This window comes from Lactuca serriola, chromosome 2, assembly GCF_051521515.1.
Source record: "Lactuca serriola cultivar US96UC23 chromosome 2, Lser_US96UC23_V15, whole genome shotgun sequence".
In the NCBI taxonomy this organism is placed as follows: domain Eukaryota; kingdom Viridiplantae; phylum Streptophyta; class Magnoliopsida; order Asterales; family Asteraceae; genus Lactuca; species Lactuca serriola.
The window spans coordinates 74774721-74789282 of NC_136409.1; the positions used below are offsets into that span (position 1 = coordinate 74774721).

Consider the following 14562-nt stretch of genomic DNA (forward strand, 5'->3'; position numbering starts at 1 on the left):
TGTAGAGTGTGAGTGATTTGTAGTGATGTTTTTCTGTTGTAAGTACATTCAAACAAACTAGTTGTTCATATATAATAAAAGAGTTGTTTATGTTGGAAATTGTTTGTGGTTTTGAGATATATAAACCAAATATTATCTGGGTTTTTCTGACCTCTATGTGTGAGTCAAACCACTCTAACTACCTAAAAAGTTTTCCTAGTAACTATCACCAAACATATTTAGCTACTACTTTGTTGTCATGATGAGTCTGCTTGAATTTCAAAGCATTTTATTAAATGTCACATTGATTTCATGCTAAAATGTGTGTGGTTATGTGTGATGTTTTGTTAGAATACGACTAATTGAAAGCAAATATAAGAATAATTTGTGTATAAAAACTTATTGGAAGTATAAGAATATAAGGTCCATTCCCAATTTTTATCTTTGATTTTCCATTCATTATTAGATTTAGTACTTTTTCCACTAACTTCTCCTATTTTGATTTTTTCTCTTTAAAAGGTTATGGAGATCGACGTGGTCATTTTTTTGACACATAATGTAAATGACAATATAGGCTTGTACATGGTTATAACTCGATTCAAAAGAATTAGAAATTACCTATTTAAATTAATAGATTGTTAGGTTAATATCATAGATGAATAAATAATTAAATTTTCACTAATTGTTAAGAAAATATACTATGTAAAGCTAAGCAACTTAAAATCTCGTTCGCAATTTTCTGGTTTCTATACTATTTTAATTTGTGAACCAAAAATTTAAGTTGCTACCCTTGGTTAGAAGTTATTTGATAAAACTGAACCATTTATGTTTCAACTTCTTTATGATTCATATGCGAATCTTAACTTCATTAACCATTTAGAAACCCCTAAATTTTTTTGATCGGTTCAATGTTGTATGAAACATGCTCAATGCTAACCAATTAGGATGTAACCTAATATTTTTTATTTAGAGGTTATCAAACAAAATACCCTAATACTCACAATAGTTAATTACCCATTTAGCAGTTGATAAGTAAAGGAACTATAAGAAAAAGACCCTAAAATTCCAACATTTGTTACATTATGGCTAAAGCAGTTTATGCTAACCCTTGGATTGGATTAACAAATAATGATAATACATGGGTCCTCATCATGTCCGAGTAAGCATGCTTGTCTACATCATATGCGAAGTGGCCCATCCTAGCAAGGTTCGTTACACATTCAATGAACTCTTGTGGAAATAAAGAACCAATTTTTTGGCGTTCTTTATTCAACTTCTTCCATGTCTCCAAGATTAATCGTTCTATATATTCTCTTGCTTCCACTTCTGTGGCACCACTCTCTTGCATATAGCATTGGATAGACTTTGGAACATCCCCTGTTTCCAACTCTTCCTATAAAACAATATTAAGTTTATGTATGCTAGCTAGCTCATAATTGTTTGCACACTCGTGCAAATAATTTGGCTCCCTTGTTCGGTGATTTTACCATTTACCAAATGAATTGAGTGTGAGTGTGTAATGATAAATAAACCCGTAAGATAGTAGCATAAAATTTACCGATGATGTGGCCAAGTCATTAGTGAGTCGCACGATAACAGATGCATGTCGAATTATATTTTCAGCTCTACCTATATGTTCCAATTCTTTTTTAGTTACACTAGTTAAAGTTAACAAATAGGCATGCATGATGACTACACCGGCTCCTATTGATACATATGCATTGGTAAGGAACTCGTTCAACGTCGGCGTATATCCATTGTTATACCATCTTGCTTCTATTAGGTAAGAGTTGCATAAATCATGCCACTGCAATTCAAACAATAAAAATAAAATACCAAATTGTATATTACAACTGAAATGATATAGATATCATTTTTGATAAGTAAGATGTAAAATTACCGTTCTTTTAAGGTAAGGAAGGATGAAGAACTCTTTGTTTGTCAATGTGCTATATGCTATCTCATTAATCGAGTTGTATAATGCTAGAAAGCATATTCTCATATAATGTGGAAGCTCCTCGATCATATTGACATCCCACCTGTTAAACATATTTTTTTGTTAATCACAAAATTGAAAACAAATAATTCCAAGAGTTACAAAAAAAACACTCGACTAAAAGAGAATTGTACATCGACCTGCTCACAACGTCTGTGAATTGTTCGAGTTCATGCAAAGTACCATACACATCGTAGACATCATCGATTGTAGTTATCATGGCAAAAATCTTTGTAAGAGTTGTCCTTCCTTGAAAGTTAGGCCTGTAATTTTCAGCAATACTCCACATAAAGCTCTCCACCAAATGATCACGAGCAAAGCCGAACTTCTCCCAAGATGTTTCTTTCCACCACCTATATATTTAATTAGATACACTGAATTTACTTAGTGATGAAGCCTCGCGTTGACAAAACTTAACCTTCTGAGATTCACGTAAAGATTTGTGTATATATGCCATGAATCTAGTTATTGTTTGCGACTTCTTTGTTTTTTTTTTTTTTTTATCTAGCAAGTAAAAGAAAATATGCATGGACCTTGATGCGTATTTAAGATCTTCTTGGTGGATTGCTTGCACTGTGTTGAAGTCCAATTTGGCAAGCTCAATCAATGTCGAATTCGTGCCACTTCTTTTCTCGTAAGCTTCAATAAACCATTTAGCCTCCACTCGTGGGACTCTCCAATGAAGCGGAAAAGTTAATGCATGACTTATTAACGATGACATATTTTGATCAACCATGTTCTTCAAATTTTCTTTTAGATATCTTGTTGCGTAATCTCTAGCATCATCCAGTAGACTCTCACCCTCTACTGAATAATAGGAAGCCTCATACAAGTTTAGGATACTAACGATATCTTCATTGAAGCGCCCATTGAATTTCCCTCGCTTATCCTTAAGGTCCTCAAATATCTCTACAACCAATGCAGTTAAGTAATTATATTAATTCACGTTAAAGGTTGTGATTTGTGAACTGAACCAAAGAGCACGATAAGGAGATCCTTAATTTACTACATACCTTGAGGAATATGATATCCATGTTGTCTGAAGAGTCTAAAATAAAGAGATTTGAGATTTAGATCCATTTTCGACCATTTGTCTTGACTTCTGTAATATAACTTCTCCAAGACATCTCTTATTTCTTCTTCAAAATGATACGATATGCCGAGTCTCTGTAAATCATCAACCAAATTGAGTACACTTAATGGATGTTCCACCTTTTCATGCTCTTTTCTAATCATGGTTCTTATTTCTTCTTTAAGAGCTTGCAATCGTGCCATATACTTCCCTCCCTACAAACACAAACAAGCACGCATATATGTTTATTTAACTGTTGGCTCAAAGAAAGAACAAAGCTAGGAGATTATTAATTAATATACTGAAACTTGAAAACAAATACACTTTAATTTAAATACTGAAACTTGAAAACAAAGACACTTTAAATTAAATGTTATCTGCACACGCACAGTGTATTTACTACCAAGCGATTGAACATAATCATACGACCATAACGAAGGCTGATAATTTGCTGATCTTCTGAGAGTCGTTGGCTTAGTAACATCTGTAAGTGCTATGGGTTGCTGTGAAGTAATTAATCGCATGTCACAGACAAGAATATTTCTTTGATGAAAAGAACTATTCGAAAGGATAAACGGAGAAGAAAATTTCCATATTAAAGCCATTAGAATGTTATTTTTGTTTGTTTGGTTAAGTCTTTATGAATGGTATATATTGAGGTTTACATCTTGGATCAATCAAATATATTATTCATAGCGTGAACCATGTTTTCAGAAACGTATCTAGAAGCCACTTTTGTTTTATATTTTAATTTTCTTCATTACATCAACGTTTTTTATATTCTTTCTTTTTTAATCATTTATGGATGACTGTAAATGCATGAACAAAATCTGAAACGCAAGAAATTGATTCTTCTTTATTGATTATTGTTATTTTATTTTAATATTAAATAACGTCCACTTCCCTTGATCCCTTCATAATTATAATAGAACTTTCAATTATACCCCTTTGATTTGCAAAGAATTTCACTTAACATATTTTACTTATTGAGTTTTTTATTAACATCAATGTCAATTTAAAATATAATTTGAACTTCTTCAAGCAATTTCTTTTTATTTATAATATTTTACTTATTTTCGAAATTTAAAGTATATTGATTTTGAAGATTAACCTAATTTTTTTTATAGCTTTTAACACCTAATAATCGATATCAATAATACATAGTTTTATTCTATGTTATATAGAATGATTATGTATGTCTTTTGGTATATGGTTTTTACGAACAGTGTAGTCAGTGGCGGAACAGGGGCTGGGGGAGGCCACGGCCCCCCAGCTTTTGTAGCCGGTTAATATTAGAATTTATGAAATTAATAATCATATACTAATTATTTGAAAATCAAAACTAATCGGCCCCTCTAGATTTTTATCTACTAAAAACAAGTAATTATGTTCTCTAATTAAAAAAAATCATAACTATCGTTGTCTAGTTAAGAAAAGTTAAGCAAATCAAAAACTAATTTAAATAATATCTTATCAAAGGAAACATAATTTAAGTAGGAATAATGAATCTTATTAGATCGAACACAAAATTAACATTGGAAACTAAGTAATAACTCTATACAAATACCAAAAAACACAATTACAAACTCCAATCTTCAAAACAAAAGAAAACCCTAAATGTTATCACCACCGCTCCGACTGAAATCAGAATATTCAGGCTAGATTTTCATTTGAAAACATAACTCTTCCATCAGACCACCGCAATGCAACTTATCAGGCCTTTTGCTCTCTCCTCGCCAGGTTAGTTATCTCTTCTCCACCTACTTCTTGTCCTTTATCATCGCCGAGTTGTTGGAGCCAAATGCCGACAAAAGTTTTGCTTCTATTGTTCGTGCTCTCCTCTCCGTCGGAATGAGGTACGTATCACCTCTATTTCTCTTTCAGCTGCTTAAACCTAATAGATCTCATTTGTATATATGAACCCAGTTCAAAAAAAATTGTTATATGAATATTAATATGACGTGACTTAGTAATGCAGTAAAAACTTTGGAACAAGTAATCTAGCTGTGTATATGCAAGCTTGTAGCCTCTATCATAGCTATAAAAGTACAGATTATTAATAATAACAAATAGTGTTATCTACGTTTGTAGATATATTACAATTTACAAATAATTCTTAATTTCAAAATCTATTTAGTTCTGAAAAGACGGTTAATTTTCAAGCTTTAAAAAAATAGATACGATCTTAAATTAGTTTTTAAAGATTCTATAGACCAAATTTTAATATATAAAAGACATTACCTTTGGAGTGGTAAAGAAATTATAGATTATTAGTTTTTTATTTTATTTTTTTATTTTTATCAAAATATCAGTTTTTTTTTAAAAAAAATCAATGTATTATTATTTTCATTTAATGTTTGTTAATTTTTTCATGTAATTTATATTAAAATGAAAATATAGTAATCATAGGTTAATTTTCTTTATATAATTTGTGTGAAGTTTAAGTTTCGGCCCCTCTAGCATTATTGTTTGTGTTCCGCCCCCGGTGTAGTGTGGATTTTTCGGTGCGGTATATAAAACGGAACTATAACTACTTGTTTTTTATAAAAAAAAAATCCATCATCAATTATTTGTTTGCTTTATCCCCACGGTTTGAGAATAGTGGTTAAGATTGAGTTGCACATAGTGACGTACTATCATGTTGGTGTTGCTTCAATCAAAGATTGACTATGCCTCAAACATTCTAGCTCTCACATGGAGAATTCTGGTTTAACCATTCCAATTCAAATTCCTAGATCAACATTAGCTTAGTCTAGACTGTTTTATCTCCATCTATTCATCTTCCTTCTTAATACATTTCCTGTATGTAATGTGTTTGTCCAGCTCCCTACTGGCTTCCTTTAATGAATGCTTATCTTTGCCGTTCAAAAAAAAAAGTTAAGTCACACATGAGATCTATTACTTAAACTCTCATATATATATATATATATATATATATATATATATATATATATATATATATATATATATATATATAAAACTAGGTATAAGATTCATTTATTACATGAGTTAATTAAAAAAATCAAATATAAAAGTCTAAATATTTAAAAACTTTGGATTTATAAGAAAATAAAAAATAATGAATTATTAAAATTGATTTTTTTTATCTTTAAAATGTAAATAAATAAACAAAATAAATTAATAAGGTTTAATTTGGTTATTTTGAAATAAGATGGTAAATCCGTTAATAAAGTTGATATTCATTTATTACTTAATTTATTGTAATTATTACATCAAAATATTGTGAAATTCATTAAATAAAAAAACTCATAAAATGATATGTGGAAAAAAATTGAATGAAAATAACTATAAAATAACATTTGACAAATTGAATAAGAGTATAACATTAGACAAAAAAAATAAAAATAAAAAAAAAATAAAAAAATAAAGAACATTAATTTATTAGAATAGATATATCATTAGTGTTTAACGATTGACATCCCATGTTGATTACTCATATGATATGATATGCTTTAGTGTTTTATTAAGTTTGTTTTTGCGGTTTTCTATATTGTTTTTACGGTAATTTGGATTTTCATTTAGTACGTTAGTTTTTGCTTACCCCAAAATAAAACTCTTAAATTCAAAAAATAGTATTGACATGATTTTATTATATATATATATATATATATATATATATATATATATATATATATATATATATATATACTTAGTATGTAGGATACCCGATGATTACTTTGAGTTTGATTCGGACGGCTGATAGTTTTCCTTTGGAAAATGTCATATTGCAATGAACACACATTGTATCACCAAGTATGATTTACCGTGATAATATCTATTATGTTTGTTATTGTTTTAGATTAAAAATAAAGATATGTTAATCTTTTAGTTTTAGAATGATAGAATGTTGGTTTTTGGCTTTAAAAAATAAAAACGTGTTGTTGTTGACGTTTTAAAATAGAAGTTTGTTTCGATTTTAGTTTAAATACTTTATAAATATGTTTAGGGTTATCTTAAAAAGTATATTGTCATTTTTGGTTAAAAATATAAATATGTTACTTTTTTGTTTTAAAAATATAAATAAACCATTGATTTAGATTAAAATAATATTAGATGTATGGTTTAGGATTTATGGATATGTTAGGATTTAGTGTTTAGAATTTAAATTTCAATACTAGAAAAAATAATGACAGACAGATTACAACATATATCAATGTTATTACTGAGAAAAAAAAAGTTTAGCATCAGAATTATGTTATATCTTGAAAAGTATCAATGATTTACGAGAAGGAAAAACATTTTTCTTAAATTTATGTTTTCATATTTCAGTGTGCAAAAATGAAATTAAAAAAAAATAAAAAATAAAAAATAAACATGGGGCATAATATATTTTATATTAGTGCCCTTCTTCTACGCTTTCATTAAAGAATTACCAAAACGAAAACGAAAACGACCTATGATTAGGGCTACTCCACTGGTGTTGTGCTCAAGAAATCGACTTGTAATTGTCGCCACTGTTAACTCCCTCGCGATTTACATGATTATTATATTCTTTTTCTCCCTAAGTAGGTTATTTCGAATACTCTGAAAGTCCATCGACTCTTTAAATTAGGGTTTCCTGTGTCGAATATGTTCATAGATTAACCATTTCTTCCCGATAAGAACCCTCATGGCTATATCTCGATAAGAACCCTCTGGTCATGTGTCTCAGCGAAGACCTTCCGGTCTCACGGATCGGGTTGGACCCTCTGGTCCTATCTCAATAAATGCACTGAAATAATATACAACATAAATCACAAAGACAAAATACATAATATCACATATCTTAGTATAAGCACATAAGACCCTCCGGTTAGTAACACAAATAAGACCATCCGGTTGCACAGTAAATGCCATTCAGGTAAGTATAGTGAGAAGACTGATGGGTTTTATACAAACAATCCTATGTGTGCATGCAACCCTAGATTTGGATCTATGTTTTCACTATTAGATACACAACATTATGAACACATGAATAAAACCCTAATGTAGCTTGCCATTTTCGAAAGTCATATATAAGGTTAGATCACATACCGCTTGTTGTTATATTGCAATAACAACTTAAATCTTCAAACCCTAAGTCTTGAGAGCAAGCACCACAAGTGTAGTGCCTCTAATGGCTCAGAAACACCACAAGCAATTGAAGAGGCTATAGAGAGATAAGGGAGGAGGTAGAAATCGGCCTAGGGATCTCTTAGAAGCAAGTGGGATGATTTCTTAAGGCACAGGGGTCTTTATATAGGGTTGAGATTAGGGTTTCAGTCCTTATCCTTATCTAGTTGCTTGCCCACCAAGCAATCATAAGATAAGCCTTGATAACCCTTATCTCTTGGACCATATGGACGATTTCAAGGATATCCAATCCCTTGAATTCGTCCATCCTTCTACAAGGATAACCATTGCCCTATTTTGTAACTATCACATAATTACAATTCAGCCCCTCTAGTTTAATTAATTACACTTGATACCAAAATTAATTCCTAATTAATTATTGACCAATATTAATTAAACAAATATGATTTCTCCTTTAATATATTATTCTTATAACATACTAATAAATCATAATAACGTCTTTCTCTATTTATTTCTCCAGTCAAGTTGCTTTGGTGAAGGCAACCCAAAAGGATCATGCATAACCGGGTCAAGTATTTACCAAATATGGTTACGGGCTTAGACACTAATCCAACAGTCTCCCACTTGGATAAGTCTAGTAACCACAAATGTAACATACAACTCGATTAGCAATCGTAGCTCTCAAAGACGCTGTCGAACTCTAATCTTATCAGTAACTTGTCCTTTAGATAAGGGATCGTATAGTCCTCTGTTTTGATATCGTGCAGACAATCTCATGAAACAGTGTCATACTTATTGTCTAGCAATTATCTCTCGATCTCAGATTTATTTGACATAGAACTTAATTGAACACATCAATTCAGTCTTGATCGGGCCCGACACATAAGTCAAATCAAATCATCGAGTGGCCATGATATCATTTTTACCCTCTTAGGATAAAAGTAACAGATAAACTTCGACTTATATGCATTTACTATTCATTAATCAATTATACACAACAATGCGTTTTATGACATCAATTTACTGATGCGGTTTCTCATTATCAATGCACAACCAATTAGTAAACAATAAACCATATATCTTGGTTTTAAGACCATATGATATTATCGTCTTGCGATCACTTGCGATACATTCCATAAATTGATTCTAGCAAGAATGGGCTTATTCCAATGCTCAAAACTTGTTCATAAGCACTCATGAACGTTGTAGCAAACCTTTGATATGTCTAACAACATTTAGACAATCTACACCCCAATTCATGACAATCTTCATTCATACCTACTTCCAACATATGAACGATTGTGGACTGTTTGAATAATTCGATTATTCTTAATAAACTCAATTATTCTAGAAGTCAAAACATGCAAAGTGAAACAATATTTAAACAATTAACATAAGATAAAACTTTTAAATAATACTCCTTTATTTAATCACTAAATGTCAATTACATGTTTCTAAACTATCTAATCCAAACTAATATCATCCTTCAGCCCAATGCTCCTAGCGTGCTGCAAGTGCTTAACCCTACTCAGTCCCTTCGTAAGAGGATCTGCTGGGTTATCTTGTGATGATATCCTCTTAACCATGAGGTGTCCTTCTTCTACTCAATGTCTAATAAAGTGATACTTTCTGTCGATATGCCTAGATCTACCATGATCCCTCGGTTCCTTGGTCAAGGCAACCGCTCCTTCATTATCACAGAAAATTTCCATAGGCTCCTTTATGGCGGGTACAACTCCAAGGTCACCAATGAAGTTCGTCACCCATATCGCCTCCTTTGACGCTTCGCTCGCTGCAATGTACTTTGATTTGCACGTTGAATCAGCTACAATTTCCTACTTGGAACTTTTCCAAGTCACCGCTCCTCCATTTAGGGTAAAGACCCAACCCGACTGCGAACGGTAGTTGTCTATGTCGGTCTTGAAGCTGGTGTCACTATACCCTCGCACCTTTAAGTCATCACTCCCTCCAAGGACTAAAAACCATTCCTTTGTCCTCCGAAGGTACTTAAGGATATTCTTAACTGCAATCCAATGGGCTCTGCCAGGGTTCCCTTGATATCTACTGACCATGCTCAAGGCAAAGGCCACATCAGGGCGAGTACAAGTCATAGCATACATGATCGAGCCAATTGCAGAAGTGTAAGGTACTCGGCTCATCTCTGCTATCTCGGCTTCGGTACTCAGACTTTGAGTCTTACTCAACTTGGCATTACTCTGTATCGGTAGTTCTCCTTTCTTCTAGTTTTCCATACTAAAAAGTTTTAGTACTTTATCCAAGTAAGTATTCTGACTAAGTCCTATTAGTCTCTTACTTCGTTCTCTCATTATCCTTATTCCCAAAATATAGGAAGCCTCTACGAGGTCCTTCATAGCGAAGCACTTCCTGAGCCAGGACTTGACCTCCTGCAGAGTCGGGATGTCGTTTCCTATGAGTAGTATGTCATCAACATACAAAACGAGGAAGCTAACTATACTCCCACTGGCCTTGACATATACACATGATTCATCTTCACTTCATACAAATCCAAACTCTTTGACTTTCTCATCGAAGCAAAGATTCCATCCGTGAGATGCTTGCTTAAGTCCATAAATGGACTTCTCAAGCTTGCACACTCTATTAGGATGCTTTGTATCGACAAAACCCTCTGGCTGAGCCATGTAAACATCCTCAACCAACTTGCCATTAAGGAAAGCGGTCTTGACATCCATCTGCCATATCTCATAACTATGAAATGCAGCAATGGCTAGCATCACCCTAATAGATTTTATCTTGGAAACTGGTGAGAAGGTCTCATCATAGTCAACTCTGGGAGTTTGAGTAAAGCCCTTCGCCACCAATCGCGCCTTATACGTGTGCACATTCCCATCCACGTCGGTCTTCTTCTTGAAGATCCATTTGCACCCAACCGTCTTACGTCCGGGCACATTGTCAACTAAATTCCAAACTTGGTTGTCATACATGGACTAAATGTCGTTGTCGATCGCCTCTTTCCATTTAGCAGACTCCGGGCCTGCCATGGCTTCCTTATAGTTGTTAGGTTCGTCTAGATTTACTAGTGTACTGTCACTAATATACGTGTCCCCTTCGGTAGTAATATGAAAACCATACAACTGGGTTTGAACTCTAACTCTTTCGGAACGTCTAAGAGGTAAGGATTCGTTAATCAATTCAACCGGAGTTTCCTCCTCAGGTTGAGCGCCAACGTTAGGGGTTCCTTCATCGCTCGATTCTTGAATCTCTTCAAGATTGATTTGTCTCCCACTATCTTCTTGGCTTATAAGTTCTTGCTCTCGGAAAACCCCTCTTCTCACTCGGTCTATAGAAGAGATATCCAAAGGATCTATGCGGGTAGCCAATGAAAATACATCGCTCACTACGAGGTTCGAGCTTGTCATGAGTATCTCACCTTACGAAAACCTCACAACCCCAAACCTTGATATGTACCAACGAGGGAGCTTTCCCTGTCCACATCCCGTGAGGTGTTTTGGCAACCTTCTTTGTAGGGACTCGTTTAAGGATACGGACGGCAGTCTCTAAGGCATACCCCCAGAATGAGATTGGTAGTGAAGCACGACTCATCATAGAATGGACCATGTCTAACAGGGTTTGATTATGCCTTTCTGCCACACCATTCAATTACGGTGTCCTAGGTGGCGTCAATTGGGAAACTATTCTGCATTCCTTGAGATAGTCGTGGAATTCAAGACTTAGGTACTCTCCTCCTTGATCGGATCGAAGCATCTTAATTTTCCTGCCCAATTGATTCTCCACTTCATGCTTGAATTCTTTGAACTTTTTCAAACGTTTCTGACTTATGCTTGATTAGGTAAATATACCCATATCTACTATAATTATCGGTGAAAGTCACATAGAAGCGGTTTCCATCCTTTGTGGTGGATCTAAAGGGCCCACATACATCTGTATGTATGAGATCCAATAAACCCTCACCCCTCTCACAAGTGTCAGTGAAGGGTGACTTGGTCATCTTTTCAAGTAAACAAGATTCGCACGTGTCTTCTTCCGTAAGGTCGAATGACTCCAACACTCCATCTTTTTGGAGTTGGGCTATGCGCTTCTTGTTGACATGTCCAAGATGACAATGCCACAAACATGTTTTATCCATACTATTGGAAGAATCCATACACAACACATCATTTCCTAGGTTATCTACAACCATAACAGTTTCATAAATTCCATTACAAGGCATTGCTTCAAAGTATAAAACACCATTTAGATAAGCATAAATAGAACCATTCTCATTATTAACCGAATATCTAAATCCTTGTCTAAAATAACCATGAAACGAAATGATGTTTCTTGCCATATCTGGCGAGTAGCAACAATTATTTAAATCTAAACCTAATCCATTACTAAGCACTAAAGAATACACTCCAATCTTGGTGATAGGCGACGATATTCTGTTTCCCATGATTAGATTTATTCTTCCATGCTCCACATCCCTATTTCTTCTTAGTCCCTGCAAATCAGAACAAATGTAGTAACCACATCCTGTATCAAGAACCCAAGAAATAGCATGAGATGAATCATTAGATTTAATTGTGTAAATACCTGCGAAAGATGGCTTGATCTTTCCATCTTTGATGGATTGCAGATATTCCAGGCAGCTTCTCTTCCAATGCTCTATTTTGTGGCAATGGTGGCACTCTGCCTCCTTTGGGTTAGAGTTGGGCTTAGCAGGGCCATCCTTGGTCCCACTAGAAGAGGAACCATCTTGGGACTTTCCCTTGTGGTGGCTCTTTGACGGAGCCTTCCTCTTCTTTCCCCTTCTTTGCCCAATTGCCAAAACAGTAGCAACGGGTGGAACGGGAGTAGATCCAATAGACTTTTCCTTGAGGTTGCTCTCAGTAGTCCTTAGGAGCCCTTGGAGTTTACTTAGGGTGACCTCTTCCTTGTTCATGTGGTAGGTCATCCTAAATTGGTTGTAGCATGAGGGCAAGGAGTGAATAACAATGTCGATGGCCAAATCCTCACCAAAGTTAACATTTAACTTGCGAAGACGATCAACATATCTTTGCATCTTTTGCAAGTGCACGGTCACAAATTCTCCACTTCCCATCTTAGCGGTGATCATGTTTGTGATGATCTCATAGCGCTCTTGCCTTGCGCTTTGGTGGTACCTCTCCATTAATTCTTGATGCATTTCATACGGATACATGTCCTCATAGGACTTTTGGAATTCTTGGTTTATAGTGGTTATCATGATGCAATGGACTTTCGTTGCATCACGTTTGTGGGTCTCAAAGACTGCAATTTCTTCGGGAGTAGTGATTTCTGGATTGATCTTCTCGAGCTTCTCGTCGAGGACATACTCTTTGTCCTCGTAGAGCGCAATCGTGCGAATGTATCTTATCCATTTGCTAAAGTTCGATCCATCGAAAGTCACTTTTTGACAAAGACTTATTAGCGTGAATGAGTTAGCAGCAACGTTGTTTGCGTTAGCCATCTACAAATAGAAAGGACAAGGTTTGATTAGAATTGAATCCCTAATTAAACACCCAAAATGAAAATTAGAGCTAGGATCCAACAACATTATTTACATATTAGAAAAGGGATGCCGTAATCTAACACGCAAATAATTTGGAGGTAAGTGAATGATGATTCACTAATTCTTCACCATGAAAAACATAAGCTTAAGTTTTAAATGTATTGAGAATTCCTAGATTTTCTTGGAGATTCATTGAACTTTTCAATGGCATGTTTAAATCTCGATATGCCCCTCTCGTTTGTGACTGGGATGCCGAGGATCACAAAGTGGGTGTGAATAACCATGCAAATCTACATGGTTCCTTCATTGTTACAATCACTTATCCGATGTGCAGGTAAACCACACACACTCTATCGAACTATGACAAACAATGAATCACCCTTTACCACCTTTGCTTAGAACCAACTAGTGTGCCGGTAAACCACACACGCTCCACTAACTTCTTAGCAAGGGTGCAAAGTGTCATTTCATGGGATTGCATCAATTTCGCTTTTTCCTAAAGTAACTAAGATTGGGAATTTGTAAAAACGTTTAGTTACTTTATAGATTCATTATACTTATTAATAAAGAGAGGATTTCCCTATCCTACCCGTTCAACTAACGACCCTCCACCAGTCAAGCAAGCGGGGGGTGTGAGTGTACACCCATTAAGCGCCATTTTATAGGTAGCAACCTTATACCCACCTTATAGACCGACTTCATGAATGAGGCCTACTAACGGTAAGACTAGCATTTTAATTATACATATTAATATATATATATATATATATATATATATATATATATATATTAAGCTTGTATAATATAATAGTATAGGGTGTATTTTAAATATTTCAAAATACTAGGGTTTTAATCTTCAATTTAAAATTTTCGAAATTTAACACCATTGAAATTAAAATTTTAAATATTAAAACTCTTGATTTAATAATTATC

The 14562-nt window shown here is 34.0% G+C and overlaps 1 protein-coding gene across 1 annotated transcript; it reads right to left on the reverse strand.

Annotated features, from left to right (window-relative positions):
* Positions 1-1021: 1021 nt before the first annotated feature.
* On the reverse strand, positions 1022-3682 carry LOC145086419 ((-)-beta-pinene synthase, chloroplastic-like). Its single transcript, XM_079024169.1, has 7 exons — positions 3437-3682; positions 2989-3262; positions 2509-2884; positions 2116-2328; positions 1880-2018; positions 1538-1786; positions 1022-1372 (listed from the first exon to the last, which is right to left on the reverse strand). The coding sequence occupies exons 1-7, from the start codon at positions 3650-3652 to the stop codon at positions 1076-1078; spliced, it is 1764 nt and encodes a 587-aa protein (XP_078880295.1). The 5' UTR covers positions 3653-3682; the 3' UTR covers positions 1022-1075.
* Between the last annotated feature and the right edge of the window lie 10880 nt (positions 3683-14562).

What these genes read in the sequence shown, in the direction of transcription:
- LOC145086419 (XM_079024169.1), bottom strand. Translation starts at nt 3,652, where the DNA reads ATGGCTTTAATATGGAAATTTTCTTCTCCGTTTATCCTTTCGAATAGT. An exon ending in TGGATATCATATTCCTCAAG is followed by an intron (nt 2,885 to 2,988) that starts GTATGTAGTAAA and finishes CATTGGTTGTAG; the next exon opens with AGATATTTGAGGACCTTAAG. An exon ending in GATCTTAAATACGCATCAAG is followed by an intron (nt 2,329 to 2,508) that starts GTCCATGCATAT and finishes TTAAATATATAG; the next exon opens with GTGGTGGAAAGAAACATCTT.